Source organism: Endocarpon pusillum (genome assembly GCF_000464535.1).
Source record: "Endocarpon pusillum Z07020 unplaced genomic scaffold scaffold7164, whole genome shotgun sequence".
Classification (NCBI taxonomy): Eukaryota; Fungi; Ascomycota; class Eurotiomycetes; order Verrucariales; family Verrucariaceae; genus Endocarpon; species Endocarpon pusillum.
Window position 1 is genome coordinate 158,289 of NW_006916636.1, and position 21,342 is coordinate 179,630.

The window sequence follows — 21,342 nt, forward strand, 5'->3', positions numbered from 1 at the left end:
ACAGATGAAAATTCGATCTGCAGGACCCAGAGATACGGTAGAAAAATAAGACACGCAAGATGCATGAGGTTTGGGAACAAAGGACGAATGGGAAGCCAAACGAGAACCTTTCCATGCCGAGACCCCAACACATTAAAGCGTTCGCTAGCTCCTGCAGGGCATATTTCGACTGGAGATGGCATTTTTTGAACCCGTAAACCCTGCCGCCCGCGCCATAGTAAACGAAGCCAGACAGCGGGAGACAAGGCTTACAGAATTAGCACAGAACAGTGCACCCACATCAGCTTGCAGTACGTAGTAGATCTGCGGAGTACACAAGCTAGGGTCCAGTGATTTGGGCGGGTTGGCCCACCCAGCACCTTAGAGTACGTGGCCCTTGTGCTTCGACTATTTACCCCCAGATCCACTTTGACCTTATCGGCCAAGTAAGCATGTCATCACTATTTGAAACATTTTACGTTTATGGTTACCTTACTCAGCACATTAAAGAGCATGTTAGCTGACTTGTCAAGTGATTGTGTTTCTTATACTTCAACATTTCTTGGTTCACAGTTGCCATTAAGCCCTGGCCAGCATTGTCAAGCGAAAACTTGAAACGTAAGCAAGAAATTATCTTGGTCCGCTTCAGGGTCTTCGCCCAGATGATGAGAGCAGGGATAGCTTTAGTCCTATTTTAAACCCTGTTCTTGCTAACATAGGACTAGCGCCGTTCTCAAACCGTGTACTATGTAGCAAAAATGTCCACAGGGTCGCGATTGGAGATCCTGATCGTTTTCAGCCCGTGTACTACGTAGCAAGAATGTCCAGAGGGTCATGATTGGAGATCCTGATCGTTTTCAGCGTATCATTCTATGTTTCAAAGTACCTACCCAGACATCAATGAAGCTATGCAATATGTGAAGTGTCCGTTGGTCTGGCCTGAATACGCTGAATTATGTATGTTCATGTATGAGGTCAAATCAAATTGATGGCCCCAGATCTGATTTGCTTTGCCACACAGACACAAACAAGTCATCCATTCCTTGATGAGGTCATTACAGCTTGTGTGGCTACGAGACGGCCTACACACAGTCTGCTCGAAGCCAGGATGTGGAAACTGCCACACATGGACATTACTGAACTCATAACCTGTTGAGTCTAATGAAATTTGAAGGGTGAGAAATAAGTCGGTTCCTAAGCATGGAGATCTCATTACTAGGGGCCTCCTGACTCTTTGATATCTATCAGAAGCACGATGAGAAGCATCTCAGATACTTGTCTGTTTGCCTCTTCAGCGTTCCCCCCGGACTTCTCTTTACTTGAAGTGTTGAGAGGTTTTCACATCCGCAACAAGGATAATGCTCTCTTTGACATATTCTGTCCTTAATTGGATCACCACCACTCTTTCAGCAACACTGACATACCTTGCTGTCATTTAAGATAGGAAGTACTATGTTCAAGTTTGGACATTTGGTGACATGCCATGGCATAATGCTATCAAGCATCTGGCTACTATATTTGGATGTTTTTCAGATACTCCAGTGGCGGCATTGGGCCTTTATTTCATATGAACCATCTCTTCGAATGATAAGCTGCTCACTGGAGTTATAGTCATTGGCATTAACGGCTTCAGTCTCTCCCTCATTCAGACATCTAGGCCAATCATCTAAATCAAGTCACTACTTTCTGTTCTAGCACTACCACCATTCTCCTCTATTATGACCTTGTCAGTTACTGCAGCTCTCCTTGTTCATACTCAGGAATATCCCCAATGAAATCAATCATACACGGGGGGGCACCAGTGTATACTGGGAATCATTCCAAGAATTGCTGAAGGCTATACGGCTCACCCAGTAATGAATAACTAATTCTCTAACCTAAGATAATTGCATAAGACCGTGGCAGGGCATTGGAATCTGTGATCTGCACAGCTTGGATGTCAGAAATGGCTTGTCAAGGGCTTGTCAAGGTAGGGTGGCCTCTCCAATCCAGTACTCGCAGCCTGAAGCGTCATAAAATCTATCTTCTCTGCTTGCAGTGGAAATGTTTGAAGAAACTCTCGAGATTCTCACAAAAAATCTGCAGAGCCACCTCAAGATGCGTCTAAGCTGGCATGAAATGATGTACGACCAAATTATGTGGCTTCCATTGAAAACAGCAAGTCATTGTAGGTTGTGCCACTGCACTCTTAGAGGCGGCAGACTGCATATGATCTCATGAAGTGTAAACACGGCAGGAAAGGCTACTTATGTCAATTGCATGCATGTGTACATCTGCAGAAGCTTAGGTTCATAGTATCAGTACTAAGGCTACGTGATTGGTAAGGGGCAAGACGCATCGACAATACCAACAACACAACCTGGCTTCTCAACAAAGTCCTGCCTCATCCTTTTCGTCATCATTCCCGGTCTTTGTCAGCTGTGGTTATTGCTTCAGGTATGTATCTTTCAAAATAATTTCATCAGAAGAGATTTGCTCTCCCCAAAAAAGTGCGTTTGGTGGTCTTGACGATCGTGCAAGGCCTGGGACCTTCAAAGGGAAGAGCCACATCTATAGCCTGGATAAGACTAGCCATGATCTCCTGCAAAAGGAAAGCTGATAAGCAACCCATTTTAAATTGAGATGACTGGATCTGGGCAAAAGGGTGTTTCGAGAAAGCGGTTTAGGCAGGAAAGGCTATGGGTGTGCACAATGAAAAGGAGAGGTATGCTGGCAGATGATGGTGACGAGAAGAGCATGTACGGAGCTCCTGGTATGTCCTTGACCACGAAATGTGGTGTGAAATTGGGATCTGCACAAATAGGCAAAAGCAGATTGATCGCTGTAAAATGAGCAGCAGAGGCGCGCCTCGACCATCAGTGGTGCCATGAGGCCTAAGCCATTTTCAGTCACCCAAGAGCTGAAGCGCTGCCATCGCCTATGCAGCACTACCCAGCACCTCCTTCGCGCTGAGATCCTCCCAAATGTCTGATCACTACCAGCTTCTCCTAGATCGAGCATGGATACAACATCACCCTCACACTAGCTCCAAAACTCTTCGGTGGCAGATTGTGTCTGAATTTTGCTCTCACAACCCCTGAGTTTCCATGTGGTCTTGTCACTTTGCCCCAGATGACTCTGATCTTCGAGCCCTGTCTCTCTTTCGATGCGCGGTAGATGAAGGCCACTTTCTTGCCAAGATAGAAGCTGGGGCGTGTAGTATGTTAGCATTTCCATTTCGTCGATCGTGGTTAGGAACGATGGATTGATCTTTGACGATTCGTGGAGCATGCGGGAAGAGCTTACGAAGCAGCTTTTGGATCATCGACGCCCTCGATCTTCAAAAGTGAGCAGCTGGGGTTTGTGTTGCGTTTTCCTCGTTGGTAGGATCTTGTGGAGTGAGTAGTTGTAAAGGTTGTAACAGATAACATGGAACTAACAGGTGCTTTCCCCTACAATGATTGTTCCATCAGCATATTCCCTCAAAATCAATATTATTCGCTCGCAAATCTTATGAGGGTGTCCTATAGTTTTCCGCAGTAGATGAGACTTACTTGACGTATACTGATGAAAACAAAGCTGTTAGCAGTGACCAGAACTGATGGATGCGCGCTCTATAGACGTAGGCAAACTTACATCGGTGACCTTGTTCGACGACCATCTTGACTGTTGTGTTCGCGGAAGGAGTAGGAGAGCTGGAGAGTGTCCTACTTCGGGATTCTGACTGAGATCGTGCCGAGTTTGTAATGCTACTAAATGGTCGTCTAACATCCAACTTGCAACCATAAATTTCGCAGGCAGGAGGGATCAAATGCGGTTAGTGGTTTAGGGCTTTGTTCATGATGCCAAGATTTCGCCTTTACCCTGAACTTGAAGGCCGATCATTGTGCCACTGGTCTTTGCATCACCTATTTTACCGTGGTGCTCGCAGTCCGCCAAGCTGCGAAAATTGTTGCTCGTTACTATCAGGATGCCGCCAACAGAAAGGTCGAACTACAGACTCTAGAGTTGTAAAATCTAGCAAAGATTCATTCACCGCGCCTTGGATGTCGAGAAATTATGGCCGGTTGGTTGCATGTCCGACTCCTCGATTATTCAGTTTTCTGATCATCATTCTCAGTCATTGGGATACCTCTCAATGAAGAGGGACTACGGTTTGAAGCTGTGGTCAAATTTGGCGCGATCTACTCGCAGCTCGAATTAGGAGTTAGAATATCTTAGTGTCAAACACATCGAAAACAACTTGCGACTACTGCTTCACATCACTACTCATTCTGGCAAAGGCTTAACTATTCTTACCCCGTGGTAGAGGCTTAAGTACATTAGACGGTACCGGAAATCCAACTGGCATGACGCTATAAGTATCAGTATTTTTCCTTATTATATGGGTATGGCTCCATCCCTGTGTGAAAAGCGCAATAATGCTTTATGGTAGTCTGTTAACCTACAGGACACATGAATACCAGTCCAGCCAATGCTTGTTATTCAATTCTACACGATGTCTGGTGGTCAAATCACGTGAAGAGGTCTCTAAAAGTGGTCAATTGTTCCAAGCTGGATTCAGAGAGATAATGGTCGAGATCCAGCCGGATCAGCTTATGGAAGGCGGTCTACCTCCTGCTAGAGCAGGAGCAGGAGGCGATGGCCTCCTCAGACTCACAGGAGGATCAAAATCCAGAGGAGAATTGTCGTTCAGAGGAGGGGACGCTCCGTCCAGAAGAACAGGGCGACCCAGAGAAAAAGCACCATCTGGAAGAAAAGCACCATCCGTGGGAAAGGCCGCATATCGGGGAGGTCAATTCGGTCGTGCTGGAAGAAGCCATATGGATTATGGTGGGGTTGACCCATCGAACCCTGCCGTAGGTCGTCAACTGGACCCTGCAGTCAGTCGCCGGCAAGTTACTGTTAGAGGTAGTCAACCGAGTGCAGCTAGGAGCATTCGATCAGTTCCTTCGACCAGAAGCATATCATTGCTCGAGAGAGACCCAGGTGAAGCAGTGCTGTCCCCGCCAGCGGCTGATGGAATGCCACTTCGAAGACCTCGATCTACAACAACTCAACCTGCAAGGAGTCGATGTCAGAAATGTGGACCTAGGTTGGGGTCACTACTATGTCTAGGGCGGCGATTTACTTCTCCCACTCCCAGCCCAACGCGTTCATGTCCCTCTCCTGCTCTCGACCCTAGACGTCCATCTAACAGTATACCCAGTCAATCACTTAGGAATGCAACCATGGCTAACCCTCCGAAGGGACCTTCCGATATTTCTCTAATAACTCCTCCTCGGTTGGAGCGACCTGGAAGCAGCTTATTTAGAGACCAAACTGCGCCTGGGGCAGGATGTCAACGAGACAAATCTCGCGCGGTCCAACCTTCTCAAAAATCCTATGAAGTACGTTCTACACCTCCCTATGCTAGTCTGGATGATTCGATTGGTGATCAACAGATCGTTAGAGCGCAATCTGCCCGCAGCCTGCAAGTGGTGCCACTATATCAGGGCGCAACTGCACCAGGATGTGCCGCTCGAGCAGGAACAGCCCAAGCAGGGAAAGCTCAAGTGGGTACAATTCAAGCAGACCCATCTCGGGGTACAGCGGCGCCTGAAAGACAAATTAGCTCGGCCATGGCAAAAAAACAAAAATCCACCTCTCGGGCTGGGTTCCAAGCAGCAGCTGCACCGCAGTCGGGAGGTGCTGGACGTGCAATCGAGGTTACACCTCCCGCAGGTGAAATTCCAGCTAGCCGTGCAACAAGACCTGCAGAAAGAGTGCAAACCCGACCCGTACCATATTTGCCTCATTTTCCGGAAGCACCTCAGGTTGGTGAGACTACGGAACCCTACAGAAGTCTGACTATAAGAACGTCGATAAAAGGATCCTCCTCATCCAAGAAGAAGAAGAGTAAGAAATCCACTACGGCCCAGCCTCAAGCAGCGTCTATTGAATCGGTTAAGTCTCAATCATCCCTGAGAAGACAGCGACCTTCTACAGTTCGATCCGATGCTGCCTCCGTTCCATTAACTAGATCTCAACCGTCCCTGAAAAGAGAGCAGCCTTCTGTAGCTCAATCCGAAACTGCCCGCATTACATCACTTAGGACACAGTCTTCCCTGAGAAGAGAGCAACCTTCTGCAGCTCAACCCGAAGCTGTCTCCATTATATTAGCTAGGTCTCTGTCGTCCTTGAGAAGGGAGCGACCTTCTGCAGCTCAGTCTGAAGCTGCGTCCTTTGTATCACCTCGGCCCTCGTCGTCTACTTCGTCCATTGCAGCGGCTGAACCCTTATCGTTCAACCGAAGTAAAGGAACCTCTGTAGTCCAGTCTCCAAGTGCGTCCACTGGGTGTGCTGGGTGCCCGACATCATCTGGCACTGCAGGCCAATGGAGAGGTGCAGATGAGTTACGCCAAGATAGATTCCAAGATGCTGTACAAGCCGCTAAAACCTGGGCCACCTCCGACAGGGCTCCAGCTAACAGGACTCGAGGCTCAAGGACAAGTGGAGATGGAAGCTGGAGGGATAGTGACAGATTCAGTCAACAATCAAGCCCAAGTACAACCTTGCGTCGATCTTCAATCTCAGGTCGAGTTACACCACCTAAGATGATATCAGTGACAGAGCGGATACGACGTCAAGAAGAGATCATACGTGCACAACAGGCTAGCGGGTTTAGGGCGACTATTGGGTCGCCAAACTCACCCGCAACAAGACCGGTCCAACCATCGTCAGGGATTTCGCCCGATGTCGGCGCCAGTTCGCTGACTCAGCTCGATCCATAACTCGGTCTCCAGCCAGTTGTCTCGAGTTATAAACCGCGCCGTCAGTGGTTATGCCGACCAGCCTCCTGAGTTACCATGGCGGGCGGATATGCCCTTCTTGCTGGCGGACAGAGATTGCTGATCACCTACCCAATTCTCCACGCTCCCGTGACTCTTCCCATATCCAACATTTCGATGTCTAAGCTAATCTTGACGCTCGTAGTTCTCCATGTGAAAGTAGTTTGCCAAAACCTACTTGTAAGCCCAGCAGTTCAGCCTCAGACTGGAACAAGCGAATGTTCAGACATGCCTATCTTTGAATGCAGGGTCGCCACCTAGAACCGAAAGCACAAGGGGTAAACCAGCAGAATTGGTGTTTGCTCGGATCTAGCAACTTTTCTCTATTTGAAATTCCTAGATTCCCAGGCTTGCTACGATATGTCCTACTACTACTAGTAGTATATAGAGGTCGCGGCAAGATATTTTTGAGCATAGGTGATACAATGATACAAGGAAACTCTGCTTACTAACGTGTCATTGAACGTCAAAGTTCTTACCGGAATCTTTCAGGATTGCACCCCCTCGTCAGAACATTCAGCCTAAACGTCACCTATTTAAAGGGCTAGAGTGCTAGAGAGCTATCGCGGAAGGGCAGGCTCATCTGTCATCATCGAGCTCCTTCATGCGAAGTAAATGCACGTTTGCCTACCACAATCCTGACAAACCGGTTATGGACAGGACCCTGGGACCGGGTGGAATCCCACGTTCTCGCCTTGTGAAAACGCAGTGATGTCACAATGGAAGCCGAGCTGATATACGGACTCTGAGAAGAAGTTGATGTATTGCGATCATGTGGTGACTTCCCTGTTTTCCCCCATGGATGTAAGAGGAGTACCTTTGGCAATGACTGTCGCTCTTCTTTATGAGAAACTCGAAACGCACTGATGAGTGCAATAAGGATACTATGGAGGCCATTGGAGCCGCCAGTGACGGAGCGAAAACCCGGTCCACCATGGATAGGAATGGTCTCTGTCCACATGAGATGCCGTCCTCGTACAAGCTGGAATGAGAGACGGAGGAGATAACAAGCTGGCCTCGTTGTTCTTTTGAGTATCACATCCGGTCAAGAATAAAGTCATTAGGAACTAGTAATTGATTTGGTCTTTTCACCTCTCTTATGCCACATATCTTGCACTGCAGTATTTCTCCCCGATCTTGGGCAGGCTTCGTTTTGGTATGGGTCTACTCATTGCTCTGAGTTTGGGTCTTGCGTCTTCGCTGCACTGACGTTCTTCCGTTCCCGTATAGTAAGTATCGTCAACTGCAACGATCCTCCGAGATAGTCGTCCTCCTGTGATGTGAGCCAGGCCGGATGGAAATGCGGATGGGATCTAATCCTTACTTACTGTTAACTCGTGCGAAGGAAGGGGCTCGGAATCAATATTTTGTAGTGCTGGTATTTCACATCTGTGGTGGTAAGGATTGGTGCACGTCCGCCAAGTCATGTAGAAATCTTCCTCCGCCAACTCCCGTACTGGTAGGCCATGTGACCTACCATGTTCTCCGTGCACTACTAGGTGGCTGCGGGAGCGCCCGCACTGCAAAGCGCAATTTACATATTATCTGGCTGCTATTACAATAATGCCACCACTCATCACGACCACAGACACGAACAAGTGTATCGATACTAGTACTGTATCAAAGGAGGTGTGTGTTGGTTCCTTGCGAGAGTCAACCATCGAATGTTGAGATAGCATTCACTATTCAGCTATATTGACCATCTTAACTTGCGCAATTACAGGGCACTCTTTGCTAAACAGGTGGGTATGGGTATCAGCCACCAAAGCATTGTGCTGTAAGCAAACAAAGCAACCGACCACATAGCATCTTGTCCATCCTGCAGACGGTATGTCATCCCTTTATGCCAAAAGCAAGAATACTTGGCATTTCTTTGTTCTTTATGTTTTTTATGCCTTTGTTTAAATGGACCTTTATGACCAGAGCATATATTTCCTCATGGAGCACAATCTCCTCAGGCTTTGATGATCGGTGAACTAGAGAGCTGGCAGGATGAATAGCAGTGAATTCGCGTCCATCAGATTCGGGGTTGTTCCCTCCTTGGAAATCGAACCATGCAGTATCTGCCTAGATGGATACCCACCCCAGGGCATTGGTGCCACCCACGCAGTCTGCCAACACACCTTCCACATCCGCTGTCTCGAAGCCTGGGCCCGCACACAGTTCAACAAGCGCCAACCAACCACCTGTCCCATGTGCCGAGGTGAGCTCGATACTCCACACTCCCACGCACGCTTCAACTCTCAACTCACAGATTACGAACTCGAGCAGGGTCTAGCGCGAATTGAGTATCAGAGACGGCTGTGGAGCCGGCCTCGACCACACACTCTTCGTGAGGATGCTGTGTCGTCTGCCCGTCACGAATCGTCAGATGGCGCCGCTGCTTCCAGCAGCAGTGACGGTAGCGGTGATCCACGCGGCTATGGTGCAATCGACAGCATGGAGTTCTCAGATTCGAGGGTCAGAGATGCTCTTCATGGAAGAAGCCCAGACGGTGATGATCAATTGTCAACGACCAGCAGTGATCTTGCCATGGGCATTTCATTCTGGGCGTGTGGGGTTGGCGCTTTGTGGGGATGGTTCACGGCAGACATACGCTAGTTGGTTTATGGTCCGCTGAGGCCGCGATCCTTTTGGTCCAACGGCTCCAGTACGGTGAATGATCGGAAGGGATACTTCAGGTAAGTGTTCCCGTTGCCTTGGGCTGCTGACTGCACAGGTGCACAGACGGGTTGCCCAGTAGCCGCTCAGAGATTAGGTGGAGGAGTTTGTGTTAGGAAATCTTCAAGCTAGGGCTGCAGGGGTAGCGCGAATATCCAGGTAAGTTTGGCCCCTTCCCAGTTGCTGACTGCATAGGCATGTAGGGACTTTTGTCTTGTTTCTAGTATAGCGGTGTCTCATAGGGGAAGACCACCCCATGTTACGCACATAGCAAGTATAACCTGTGAAAAAAATCATTCTATCCCTTCGGTTTCTGCTTGAGTCCATAACGCATACAGTGTCTCTCATGGGAAGTAGTCTGTGTATATGGTAAGTAGTACTCTTTAAGCTCAAGTTGTGATTGATCTTAAAAACCACCCTCTTAGATTTGGTCCGGTAGACCACCTGGGCATGACAATGCGCGTCCCGACTCGACATACCTCATCTGGGAGTCCTAAAAGAACACATCGATTCAGCATCGACAATTCTCCCCGTGAAAAGTCCAGCGTAAGCATGTGTTCGCACCATTGCAGGATTTTAAATCCTTAATTAATCTGTCTTGCCTTGAGAAGGGTAACCGTGTAAGGTTTATTTGGTGAACTGGTAATCCCAGGACTACAGACAGGTTCAATCTTGCCACAGAATAGCTGACTTTTATAGTCAAGGGTTGTAGCTCAAACAACACCGTTACTCCCTAATCACAAGTCTATGTCCTTTCTTTCTTCCCATACATTATCTCTCTTTACGTTCTTGGATGTTCCACGGCCTTGGTAAAGGCATTTTCCTCGGAGGTCGGGGCCTACCCTGTGTGGGGACATCCCGCCCAGTGGTGGGAGGGGCGGATCGCGACTTCGGTTCTGCAGCACCCGAAGACGCAGCCGCGGCGATCATTTTCTTCAGCTCCGCAGCATGCGCCTGGTGAGTCATAGGGCAATTGTAGTTGTCCAGGCATTTCGCGATCTTCCTCTGTGGGGTTCCGAAGGTCTTGGTCACGGGGCACTGGGGCGCCTTCCTACGGAAACATTTCAAGGCCATGTCTTCGTATTTCTGGATAAGTCGGTGGTTCGTGGGGTCGGACCAGTCGCGGCCGGCGTATTCGCCGAGGTTGAAGGGAAGGACGGTGGCAGATTCGAGGGGGACGGTGTGAGACCGCTCCCAGTCGATGACGCCGACGATCTCGCATCTGGAGTTGAAGAGCATGTTCTGCCAGTGCATGTCGGCGTGCTTGAGGGGGAATGGGCCTCGCAAGAGTTCCGCGCATGCTGCGTGCGGAGCGGCTTGCGTCTGGAGTAGAGGCGTTACTAGCTCGTCTGCTGGCATTTTCTTCCTTCCCTCATCGTCCTGAACGAGTTTCGTACGGGCCGCGTAGTAGTCTCTGGATGTGGTAAAAGGTCCATAGACTCGGTACTTGAAATCGATGATTGGACCAATTACTACGCCGTCAGGCTTAGTTTTGTCGAATTGTAGCATACCTATCTTGTCGAAGGTAAGACCCGCGAGTTGGGTGGTGATGTTGAGCAATTCATCATGGACCTTCCGAATGTCTTTATCTGTCATGACCTTTCTTTCGGAGAAGGGGTATGGATATGGCAGGCCGTCGATATATTCCATAAAAACATACGGAGTGCCGAGGACATTGTTCTTGTCCAGGTCAAAAGCATAGACTTCAGGGACTGGTATTCGAGTTCTGGATCTGACGTACTTCATGGTTGCAACCTCGCTCTCCAGTAGTGGGATTGTGACGTCCTCATCCGCCAATAAGTTCCGGACTCTCGCCGCCCACACCGTCTTATCTGGCATGATCAAGCGGAATAGAACGTTGCATTTTCCAATGCTGATGTCTTCCTCCGCCCTCTTAATAGAGACCTTCGCTTGTGGTGCGCCTCCTTTTCTGCCTTGACGCTTGGTCCAGGCTTCTAACGCAAGATTGCATAGCTTCACCGCCTTAGCAGTTGGGTTTGCTGTGGCAGTGGGAAAAAAGTTTTTGACGAACTCACGGCCAGGATCTCCAGGGTCGTTCTGGAATGCCCAGGGTATCAGCCAGGTAGTAAAGCTCGCGCTATTGTTAGCACCGTTGCAGGTAGTTTTCTTCTTGGGACCAGTCATTGTGTTAAGGAGGCTCACCAAGTCGAAAGGAGATATACAATTGCTGTTGTGAAATGACAAAAGAGACTTTGATGTTTCAATACTGTGGAGTTGAAAGGCAGAAATCTTGCCTAGCTATATACACATATTCAGACTCGCCATGACCATAAAGTGACGAGGTGCAAGACAAGACGTCATGATGGCCAAGCAGTTACGAAACGACCTCGCGTGGGAGCGAGTTTGACTTGTGCAGCATGACAGGCTTGGCCACGTAGGAGACGAATCAAAGTACAGATACCTGTGTCAACTCAAATTCAATGTAAGTATAGAATGACGTGGTATTAGAGAAGAGTACCCCCCGACTTCACCACGTGGAAGCGTGTTTTAAGTCTGTGTAACATTCCATGGACTTGCAACGTAGTATGGAGGGAGGTTGTCCTGGCACAACTGGGCCAGTGCAGTTTGGCAGTGACGTAGGCCAGTCAGTTTGAAGATGAGCTGGTTTCAGGTCCCCTATACTTTTGCTTTTGGTAGTAGTTTGGAGGAAAAGTGTTAGAAGTTGCGGTTCGTTGACATCTTCAGCCATATGAAACCGGCACTGGGTAAAGGATGATACCGATTTCTTCACTACGTAGTATAGGTTCCGGGATTTAGCCGAACCTAACCGTTGAGTTACCGGCAACTCAACGTGGAGCTATCAATCAATTCAACAAAACAATCATTCTCAGTACCGTGCAATTCTACGATATGTTGTGAATGGCTATCAAGTGGTAGTTACAGTGATCCTGGTGGTGATTTTGTACGTCTGAATAGAAGTGATTGTAGCTGTCATAGTGGTTAACGGAGGGTCCCGTCAGACAAGACAACCAACAGGAATGCTTTAGATTTTCACTGCCTACATCCAAGGCCCACGTTGATCAACAAATGGGTGCCCTATATTATGGTCTCTGCTTCACCATAACACTCCACAACATTACTGCGCCCCTGGTACTTATTCAACTTAAAAATATGTGGTTTGGACTTTTGAATCTGTGGCATCCTGATGATGACCATCTATTCTTGTAACTTGGCGAACTGCATTTATTACTAGACATAGATGAAGCCACGACCGAAAAACCCAGCAACAACTTCTTGATCCGTGCCTTAGTATCCATCAAGAATTGTCTGAATTTCCTCAATCACGTTTTGAAAGGATTGCATAGTCCTTCCAACCGGTGAACATATTAATAGTCTTGCTGCTATTGTGTTGATCCACTCCCTAGAAGGTGATAGTTTTGTAAACCTTAAACTAGTTAGAAATGACGACTAGTTGAATGATCTGGGCAAGTTCAGATCAGTTGACTGAATGCATCACGTGGACTGTAGCTTTTCAACCGCGGTTCAAGTGACGAATGTGGTAGCTGGGTCGCATCCTGGGCTAAAACGCAGGGAATGATAACACTTAAATAATGTTAATCCGGGGATCTACACCTGTTGATTTATTACATCCACAATCTTCATTCACCTTAGCACTTCCTCCATCCCAATGTCCTTCCTTGGTGGAGCAGAGTGCTCAACTGCAGGCAACCCTCTCACGCAGTTCACAAAGCACGTTCAACATGACAACACACTTCAGCGAGATGGGCTGGTGGGTAGAAGTCCAGCGGCTTTGGAGGAAGGCCTGCGATCCAGGCCTGCCACTAATGGTTCAGATCAGGTATGCTCTTCTGTGATTGCGGTACATGGTCAACTAATATAGTCAGATGAATGATTTCCTATTATCGCCAGCTGCTCCACCACCTTTTTCCATGGAACGAATGCGAATGGAACTGCCGCCTATGCTTTCTCCTACGCAACGAACGCCCTCGCCTAGTTGGGCAGCAGAATTTGACCCAGGGGAACAGGCTAGAATGGAAAGAGCATTTCCAGCACAGCAACCAATGGGCGGCCTGAAAGCAAACGGATTTAGCAGCGCAGACTTCGCGCGCTTTCAACAGCACAGTCGGCCGGATTTGCAGAGGACAGCAAGCCCAGTGGCTCGCAGCTCCTCAGCTATGAACGGATATCAACGACCAATGGGTATGGGTTACATGGAGGGAATGGGCATGGGCATGGGTATGGGTATGCCCACATACAATGCTGTGAATATGCAGCCGCAAAGAGCATCTACAGTAGACACAAAGGGCAAATCTCGAATGGTCGAGCTGGATGACTCAAGTTGGGAAGCGCAATTCGCAGAAATGGAAAACTTGCACCAAGATCAGGACGCTCTGTCAGATGAAGCCATTCGAGCGATGGAGCCCGAGCTTAACGAATTCGACAGGTCAGTGCAGCCCGAGACAGATCACTATGGTGATTTTGAAAGTATATGGCAAGGGATACAGGCTGAACGTGAATCCAGACAAATGGCTGCCGACGAGGCCGAGTTTGGCAATGCTTTCTCAAACGAGGACTTTGCTGCGTGGGACAACTTTGACTCAAGCCTTGGACTTAATACGCATTCAAATCCATTAGAGCAAGATCCGCACCTCGGAGATTATATGTTTGAATCACAAAACCCATTTCTCGAAAATGCAAACGCCTCAGTAAGTGCTTTCGACCAGGGTGTTCAAATATTAAACGAGCACGGCAATCTCTCCCTTGCAGCTCTCGCGTTTGAAGCTGCCGTTCAGCAAAACCCAGACCACATTGAAGCCTGGACACTCCTCGGCTCCGCCCAAGCCCAAAATGAAAAGGAATCCCCCGCCATTCGCGCTCTAGAACGCGCCCTACTCCTCGATCCCAACAACCTCGACGCGCTCATGGGCCTGGCCGTTTCCTACACAAATGAAGGCTACGACTCAACGGCCTACCGCACCCTCGAACGTTGGCTTAGCGTCAAATACCCACAAGTTCACCCCCCAGACCAAGTATCCGAAGCCACCGAACTCGGCTTCACCGACCGCGCCCTCCTCCACGAACGAGTCACCAAGCTCTTCATCCGCGCTGCCCAACTCTCCCCTTCAGGAGAACACATGGACCCAGACGTCCAAGTCGGGTTGGGAGTCCTCTTATACGGCGACGATGACTTCGAAAAGGCAGTCGACTGCTTCAATGCCGCATTAGCATCCACAGAAACCGGCGTCGTCAACCGAGAAGGACAGGTCCATCTGTTATGGAATAGGCTAGGCGCCACCCTTGCAAACTCAGGTCGAAGCGAAGACGCAATCGCCGCCTACGAGAAAGCACTAACCATAAACCCGAATTTCGTCCGTGCCCGCTACAACCTCGGCGTCTCATGCATCAATATCGGCTGCTACCCCGAAGCGGCGCAGCATCTCCTTGGTGCGCTCTCCATGCACAGGGTGGTGGAGGAACAAGGGCTTGATCAAGCGAAGGAGATTGTTGGCGATGTCCGCCGACCGGGAGGGCCGGCCGGGAACGGAGGCACCGGCCATGGTTCCTCGATCGACCACGAGACCCTAGAGCGGATAATCCAGCAGAATGAGAGCGCGAATCTCTATGATACGTTGAGGAGGGCTTTCACGGGCATGAACAGGAGAGATCTGAGTGAGAGGGTGGGCTCAGGAATGAGTTTAGACGGGTTCAGAGAGGAGTTTGATTTCTAGATGTTGGGCGTTTTATCGGCTTGGAAACAGGGATGGGATGGGATTGCATTGTTGGTTGCAGGAAAACGTGCTGGGTTCAATGCGGATGGATATCTCTCCAAAAGGCCCAGATCTTGCCATTTACTACTAGCCACGGCTACGTATGTATCTTCGTCATCGGCCCATAACCATACAGAGCGAGCCGCGTCTGAAAAAGTCGCACATCAGATCAGCATTGATGATGCTACAATCAAGCACGAACATAACCATCATCATAAATCGGGTTGAAGGAATGGAGACTTTTCTGTCTTGGTTTCTTTCTTCTTCCACGCAATGCTAAACCAGGCCCTTATCTATTACATGACTACGAGTGCTTGAAACTGGCAAGCCAGAAGAACCAACCACCACCATGCACGCCATCTGCTGTACAAAGGGAAAAGAGAGAAAGAGAAATTTGATGTTCAGACATGTGAAGAAAAGCGTCACCACGTCGATGGTAAGTAAGTACAACCCATGGGCGCAACCACAATTCTTCAGTGGGGTTGGTAGCAACCTTTTCATCTTCCCTTTCCATCAAGATACGCTGATGTGTTTGGCGAATGCTGAACGGACAAATTGCACTCTTCTTCCGCTCCAAGAGCATCGACTCAACAAGCCCAGGCCCGTCAGATCCCACGTCAATCTTTCTTTACACTTCTTCAGTTGTCTTGCTGCTCACCACGTTCTTCATTCCTACGGCCTCTCTCCCGATCCGCCCCAAGCGTATTCCTTGGCGAGTTGCTTGGACCATACGAGTAGTCCAGCCTCAACTTCCTGCCGTATGTCTCCTTCGTCTCAAGCACCTTCATCGCCTCCATTGCGCTCTTGACATCGATGAAGTCGGCGTGGGCGAAACCTCTTGGCTGACCAGTACGTCTATCAATGGCAACGCGTACATCAATGACGTTCTTAATGCCTCTGAAGAGCGCGTTAAGGTCGCGGTCGGTCATTTCGAAGGACATATTGCCGATAAAGAGGGTTTTGGAAGGTGGGTTGAGAGGCTTTTGTGGTCGTTCTGCGCGATTAAAGCCGGTGCGCTCGCCGTCCAGCTGGCGGGACGTATATGCGGCGTATTGGACGGCGAGGCGGCGCCCTTCGAAGAGTTGCTGATTCAGGGTCTCGATAGCTTTGGTGGCGGAGGCGATGGTTTCGAAGTCGACGTATCCAAATCTGCAGATTAATATTGATTAGCACATGTTGCTACCATGGCAGATGCGCGAGCACGCACCCTTTGCTAAGACCTCTTGAATCACGGATCAGACGGCATTTTGTGATTGTGCCAAATCGAGTCAACTCCTTTATAAGATCGTTCTCGGTGACATCAAAGAACAAATTTCCAATGTAGATGGTTGACTTTGGCTCGACAAGCGCGCCGCCTGACCGACCCCCAGCAGAATCGGATCTACCGCTGGTAGAACCTGCGCTACCACTTCCCATGCCAGCGGCATTGCGCACAGTCTCTACTACGTTTGCTGTTGTGTTGGAAACCGCCTCTTTGATCGACTCTGCAGCAGCGTTGATTTTCGAGGTTGATTCATCACCAGGGATTGAGGCAGACGGAGCGGTATCAGTTCGGATACCCTCACCTGATTGATGAGCAGGCTCTACGTCAGACGATGCAGCGGCTTCATTAACAGCAGCCTCTGACCCAGATTGTTCTGCGGCGTTTTCGGAATGAATAGCGTCCTCAACTTGCTCCTCCGGCGTGGGTTCTTCCGGGACAATAGCTGGCTCTTCCTCATCTTGCTCTTTGGCTTCGGCTTCACTGGACGCCCATCTTCGCTGAAAGGCAATTGATGCTGGCTTACTAGAGTATCTAAATACTGAATAGGTGGTTGTAGCAAAGGAGCGAGGCTTGGAGAGGAATGACTTGGGTTGGGATGTGAGGAGACGGAAAGCGGTGCGTCGTAATTGAAACCTTGGGAATGGTCAGCTAAAGTATGTCTCGTTACAGCTGGGTGCACTCACATTGTGCTAGTGATCGCGCTGTGAATGGTTCAGGTCGAGATGTGGGAAGACTTTGAGGAAAATGTTCGTTTACCTGGAGTAGATTGCAACTTTGCTGGCCGCAAATTTTAGTTAGTAGGGAGATTGTAAGCTAAATTAGCTTACATGGAAAAATATTGCTTGGCGATCAATTTCTGGCGATGACACACATGATAGGAGGGTTTGACGCATATCATAGAAGCGAGACCAAACTCTTCTAACAGCCAAAGACCAAAGCGACCAAAGCGACCAAAGCGACCAAAGCGACCAAAGCGACCAAAGCGACGCCCAAGTATATTACACAGAACAGCGCATTCCATGAAATCTCGCCTCTCGTAAACCCTGGGCACGGCACATCAAGGGCCCAGGATAACAGGCCGACGCTCTCACGGTTGAAGTGCAGAATCGACTGTGTGATCCACTTCTGTCAACTTGTTCTAGGATATACATTCTTGATAGATGGTTGGAATTTGCAATCCTATGTGCGTGCCCAGGATATACAAAGGTAGTGTCTGGCCGGCAAATGTGTCATTTTGACCACTGCACCTCTATCGTCTCTGTGTTGGTTCTGTGCAGACCTATCCAAGTTCTTCTAGCAGAAGCTACCTAGTTCGGTTATGGCTGTTTCAGATGTGCGCGACTATCTGCTCTGCATTGAACATGAAAAGGCAGAGGCATTTCATATCGCAGAAAGAACCGCTCAGAGTGCGTGTGGAGACTCTTCTCTGTGAAATCTCCATCTGCTCACATGTCTCTAGAATTGCAATCACGAGAAAATACTCTCTTGGATGTCGTACAGTCTCTTGGGGAATACATAAATGATGAAGACTCAAGAATTCGCGGCCGAGCAGTATCGTACCTCACTGCAGTACTCTCAGCATTGCCGCCCAAGGTTCTTACACGCCAGCAGATCGACGTGCTTTGTCAATTCTTTTGTGATCGAATAGAAGATGGCGGAGCAATCGAGGGGCTCACAAAATTACAAAGCTTAGACAGATTCACCAACGAAATGGCGCAGGCCGTAATGAGAGCGTGAGTGCGTGCTGTGTACTTCCTGATAACCGATTTCTACTCCTCATAAGGGAGCATCTGACTGAATGCTTAGAATCTTCGATCGTTTTCATGATCTTCACAACAGGCCACAGTCAAGGCGGCATCAGGTTTTCCACCTTTTGAATGAGCTCATGGCTAATCATCGTAGAGGTTGGTCACTCCCTACTTTTTTCTGCGAATTCGTGTTGATTTCATGCAGCGTTGCAAAAGATGGGAGATGAGTCATTAGTTGGTATAACAGATCTCGTTAACGGCGAAAAAGACCCCCGGAATTTGATGCTCGTTTTCTCCATGTGCCGTGTTCTCGTGCTGGAATGGAACATCTCAAATCATGCAGAGATGTTATTTGACTCAGTATATGCCTACTTCCCTATCACCTTCCGACCTCCTCCAAATGATCCTTATGGCATAACTGCACAAGATCTAAAAGATCGGCTACGGGATTGCATTGCATCCACGAAGCATTTGGCTCCATACGCAATTCCTAACCTTTTAGATAAGCTTGATTCAACTTCTCTAGTGGTCAAAGTATGGCTCTTCCACATGTACAGTTGCCGATGCTGACATGAGTGCAGAAAGATGTTCTGAGGACCCTTCTCGCCTGCGCGCAAGCATACGATGCAAGCACGATGTCTCTGTACTCAATCACTCTCTGGGATTCATTGAAATTCGAGGTACTAAGTGCCCAAGAGCCGGAATTGGCCGAGGAGACATTGCTAGTTCTCCGAGCCATTGCCGCATGCCTCGCCACAAGCACTCAAACCTCTTCAACAGCCTCACCTTTAGCACAGTATCTTCGTCCTATCACCAAAGAATGTATCGAGCATTTGCAGGAACCAGCACAGAGACAAGCCAAGGCTTCTGGTGACATCCTTAAGTCTGTATCATCTGCTAGCCCGGAGTCCTTCAATCTCGTAACAAAGGCTGTCGCCGCGCCGATAACAACGATATATCAGTCCAGCTCAGAGGTTGCAAAGCATCGTGCACTACTTCAGGTATTCGGCCAATTGTTCGATTCCGCGATTGAGGTGTTCGGCACCTGGTCTTCGAAACGTGCTCTTGCAAACTCAGAGAATCCTCTGGAGGCATTTTCCGAGAGCCTTCTGGAGATCTACAGCCAAGCTCTGATGAGTACTGTGAAAGAAGAAGTGTCATTCCGTGTTGCAGCAGCTCAGGGCTTGCAAAAACTTGCTTTGATTTCTGACTTACTACAAGACAACGAGATTGGCATGGTTATCCAACACATGAATGAAGTGATTCTCCGGGAAGAATCGTACAGTCGCGATGATCTCAAAAAGACTGCTATGCAAAGCCTAGCAGAGATCTCAAAACACAAATCTCGACTAATCATGGACATCACTTTTCCAGCTTTCATGGCGCAATTACCTGACACGGATTCGGAAGCAGAAGCTAGGGGTGATTACCACACCACTTTGGAAGGGCTTGCCGAGGTCAGCGTCGAAAAGGACGTTTTTGACACCCTGGTCAGGAGGCTCCTGAACAAGCTCGACGTCCTATTGAACACCCACAATGTCGATTCACCGAAGTATACTGGTGCGCTATTGTCAACGCTGCTATTTATCATGGAGAGGAGAGGTCTCCAAAATGATCCTAACCTCGAAGGTTATTATGATCGTGTTGTGGTTGGTTTGGTTTCAAGAGCTACGACGGCAGCTGCCGCGTCAAACAACCTGACGGCTCTGAATAATGTCACTGTGCTGGAAGTACTAGGCAGGGTCAGCAACCTTATTGTCAGGAACGCATCACTTGATAAAAAGGTCACTGCCAGTGCAAATGTGTATGATTTGTTCTCGTTGCAATCAGGTCTAGAACGACTATCTAGCGCTCCGAACGGCAGCACACTCCAGAGCATCTGGATTCTTTCTACATGGCTGTTGGCAGCCATACCACGAGATCTCCAAGCGCCCCTCTTAGAAGCAGCAAAAATATCTGTCACTTTGTCTTCCCTGCTTGCACTCATAGATACGGATATCGAGCCGGTGGCGTTCCTTGCGATATCACGCCAGCTTGCCCTCTACATCAACAAACATCTTCCTTCTTCGGCATTGGACATTGCGACAAGCTGGCTAACCACTTTCTACAATAAAGTGCGATTGGCTCGTGGCGGACAGCTCGATCATGGACAGGCTGATTCAGAGCAAAGCATTTCAAGGATTGTGCGAACAATCTTTATGCTCTCGAAGGCCTTGATATTACGACTGTCGCCCGATACCAATGCGATTCTTAGAGATTTGTTGTCACTTTTAGATTCATCTAAACACCCTTTACCTGTCAATAAATTCGCTGCTTCAAGCTTCGGCGGGCTTCTGGCTCCAGACGCTGTGCTGTCGAAGACCAACGGAGCGCAAATACGTCTCTTGGCTCCGCAGAAGGTGTTCCAAACACTGGCCCCCTTGATCTCAGCTGGATTCAAATCGTCCTCGCAAGGTGACGAGAAAGAGAATTATCTGACTGCATTGAGCGGCGTCATTGCCTCGATACCTTCAGATATTGTAGTCCCAGAACTGCCAACACTGCTTCCGTTGTTGCTTCAGTCTCTCGATCTATCTGACCAAAGAGTGAAGATTGCAACACTCGAAACGCTAGCGGTTGTGACTGCAAGAAGCCCCTCGGCCCTAGAGGAAAGTGGACACATCCCATCGCTGGTGAGGCGTCTTGTGAAGACGGCTTCAATCCCAAAGTCAGGATCTTACAAGGAATCTGAACCAGATACACCAAAGGCGCGACAATTGGCGGTGCGTTGTTTGTTTCTAATGCCTGGTCGTATCAAGGGATCCGGCTCGCGGACCAACCCGCTGCTTCCCCTTAAGAGAGAGGTTCTGCAAGGCTTGATGAAAGTGCTCGATGACCCGAAACGGGATGTTCGAAAGGAAGCAGTGGACGCAAGAGGTGCTTGGTTGAGAGGTGTTGATGACGTGGAGGATGAGAGTGATTGAGAGTGTACATTATTTGACCAGTTCCCGTTGGGCAAGGTCGATTTCCAGGTCATTATCTTGCAATCAGCTTACTGACATGGCTATCCGCACAGACAGCGGATTTGTGACTCCAAGAGGGAGGGCTGTATGAAAGATGGTGTTATCACGGCATCTGTTAGGCACATCGAA

The 21,342-nt window shown here is 48.9% G+C and overlaps 6 protein-coding genes across 6 annotated transcripts; 4 read left to right on the forward strand and 2 right to left on the reverse strand.

Moving 5' to 3' along the window:
- Window positions 1–4,529: 4,529 nt before the first annotated feature.
- On the forward strand, window positions 4,530–6,731 carry EPUS_04679 (uncharacterized protein; the record flags this gene model as incomplete). The annotated part of the gene is made up of 1 exon (XM_007807616.1): window positions 4,530–6,731. One exon carries the CDS (start codon window positions 4,530–4,532, stop codon window positions 6,729–6,731), a length of 2,202 nt encoding a protein of 733 aa, XP_007805807.1.
- Window positions 6,732–8,780: 2,049 nt separating this feature from the next.
- Window positions 8,781–9,389, forward strand: EPUS_04680 (uncharacterized protein; the record flags this gene model as incomplete). Its single annotated transcript, XM_007807617.1, has 1 exon — window positions 8,781–9,389. The coding sequence occupies one exon, from the start codon at window positions 8,781–8,783 to the stop codon at window positions 9,387–9,389; it is 609 nt and encodes a 202-aa protein (XP_007805808.1).
- Window positions 9,390–10,220: 831 nt separating this feature from the next.
- On the reverse strand, window positions 10,221–11,594 carry EPUS_04681 (uncharacterized protein; the record flags this gene model as incomplete). The annotated part of the gene is made up of 1 exon (XM_007807618.1): window positions 10,221–11,594. The coding sequence occupies one exon, from the start codon at window positions 11,592–11,594 to the stop codon at window positions 10,221–10,223; it is 1,374 nt and encodes a 457-aa protein (XP_007805809.1).
- A 1,504-nt stretch (window positions 11,595–13,098) lies between these two features.
- On the forward strand, window positions 13,099–15,160 carry EPUS_04682 (uncharacterized protein; the record flags this gene model as incomplete). The annotated part of the gene is made up of 2 exons (XM_007807619.1): window positions 13,099–13,269; window positions 13,316–15,160. The coding sequence occupies 2 exons, from the start codon at window positions 13,099–13,101 to the stop codon at window positions 15,158–15,160; spliced, it is 2,016 nt and encodes a 671-aa protein (XP_007805810.1).
- A 677-nt stretch (window positions 15,161–15,837) lies between these two features.
- On the reverse strand, window positions 15,838–17,484 carry EPUS_04683 (uncharacterized protein; the record flags this gene model as incomplete). Its single annotated transcript, XM_007807620.1, has 5 exons — window positions 15,838–16,348; window positions 16,407–17,096; window positions 17,147–17,164; window positions 17,220–17,240; window positions 17,291–17,484. The coding sequence occupies 5 exons, from the start codon at window positions 17,482–17,484 to the stop codon at window positions 15,838–15,840; spliced, it is 1,434 nt and encodes a 477-aa protein (XP_007805811.1).
- A 1,362-nt stretch (window positions 17,485–18,846) lies between these two features.
- On the forward strand, window positions 18,847–21,174 carry EPUS_04684 (uncharacterized protein; the record flags this gene model as incomplete). Its single annotated transcript, XM_007807621.1, has 1 exon — window positions 18,847–21,174. The coding sequence occupies one exon, from the start codon at window positions 18,847–18,849 to the stop codon at window positions 21,172–21,174; it is 2,328 nt and encodes a 775-aa protein (XP_007805812.1).
- Between the last annotated feature and the right edge of the window lie 168 nt (window positions 21,175–21,342).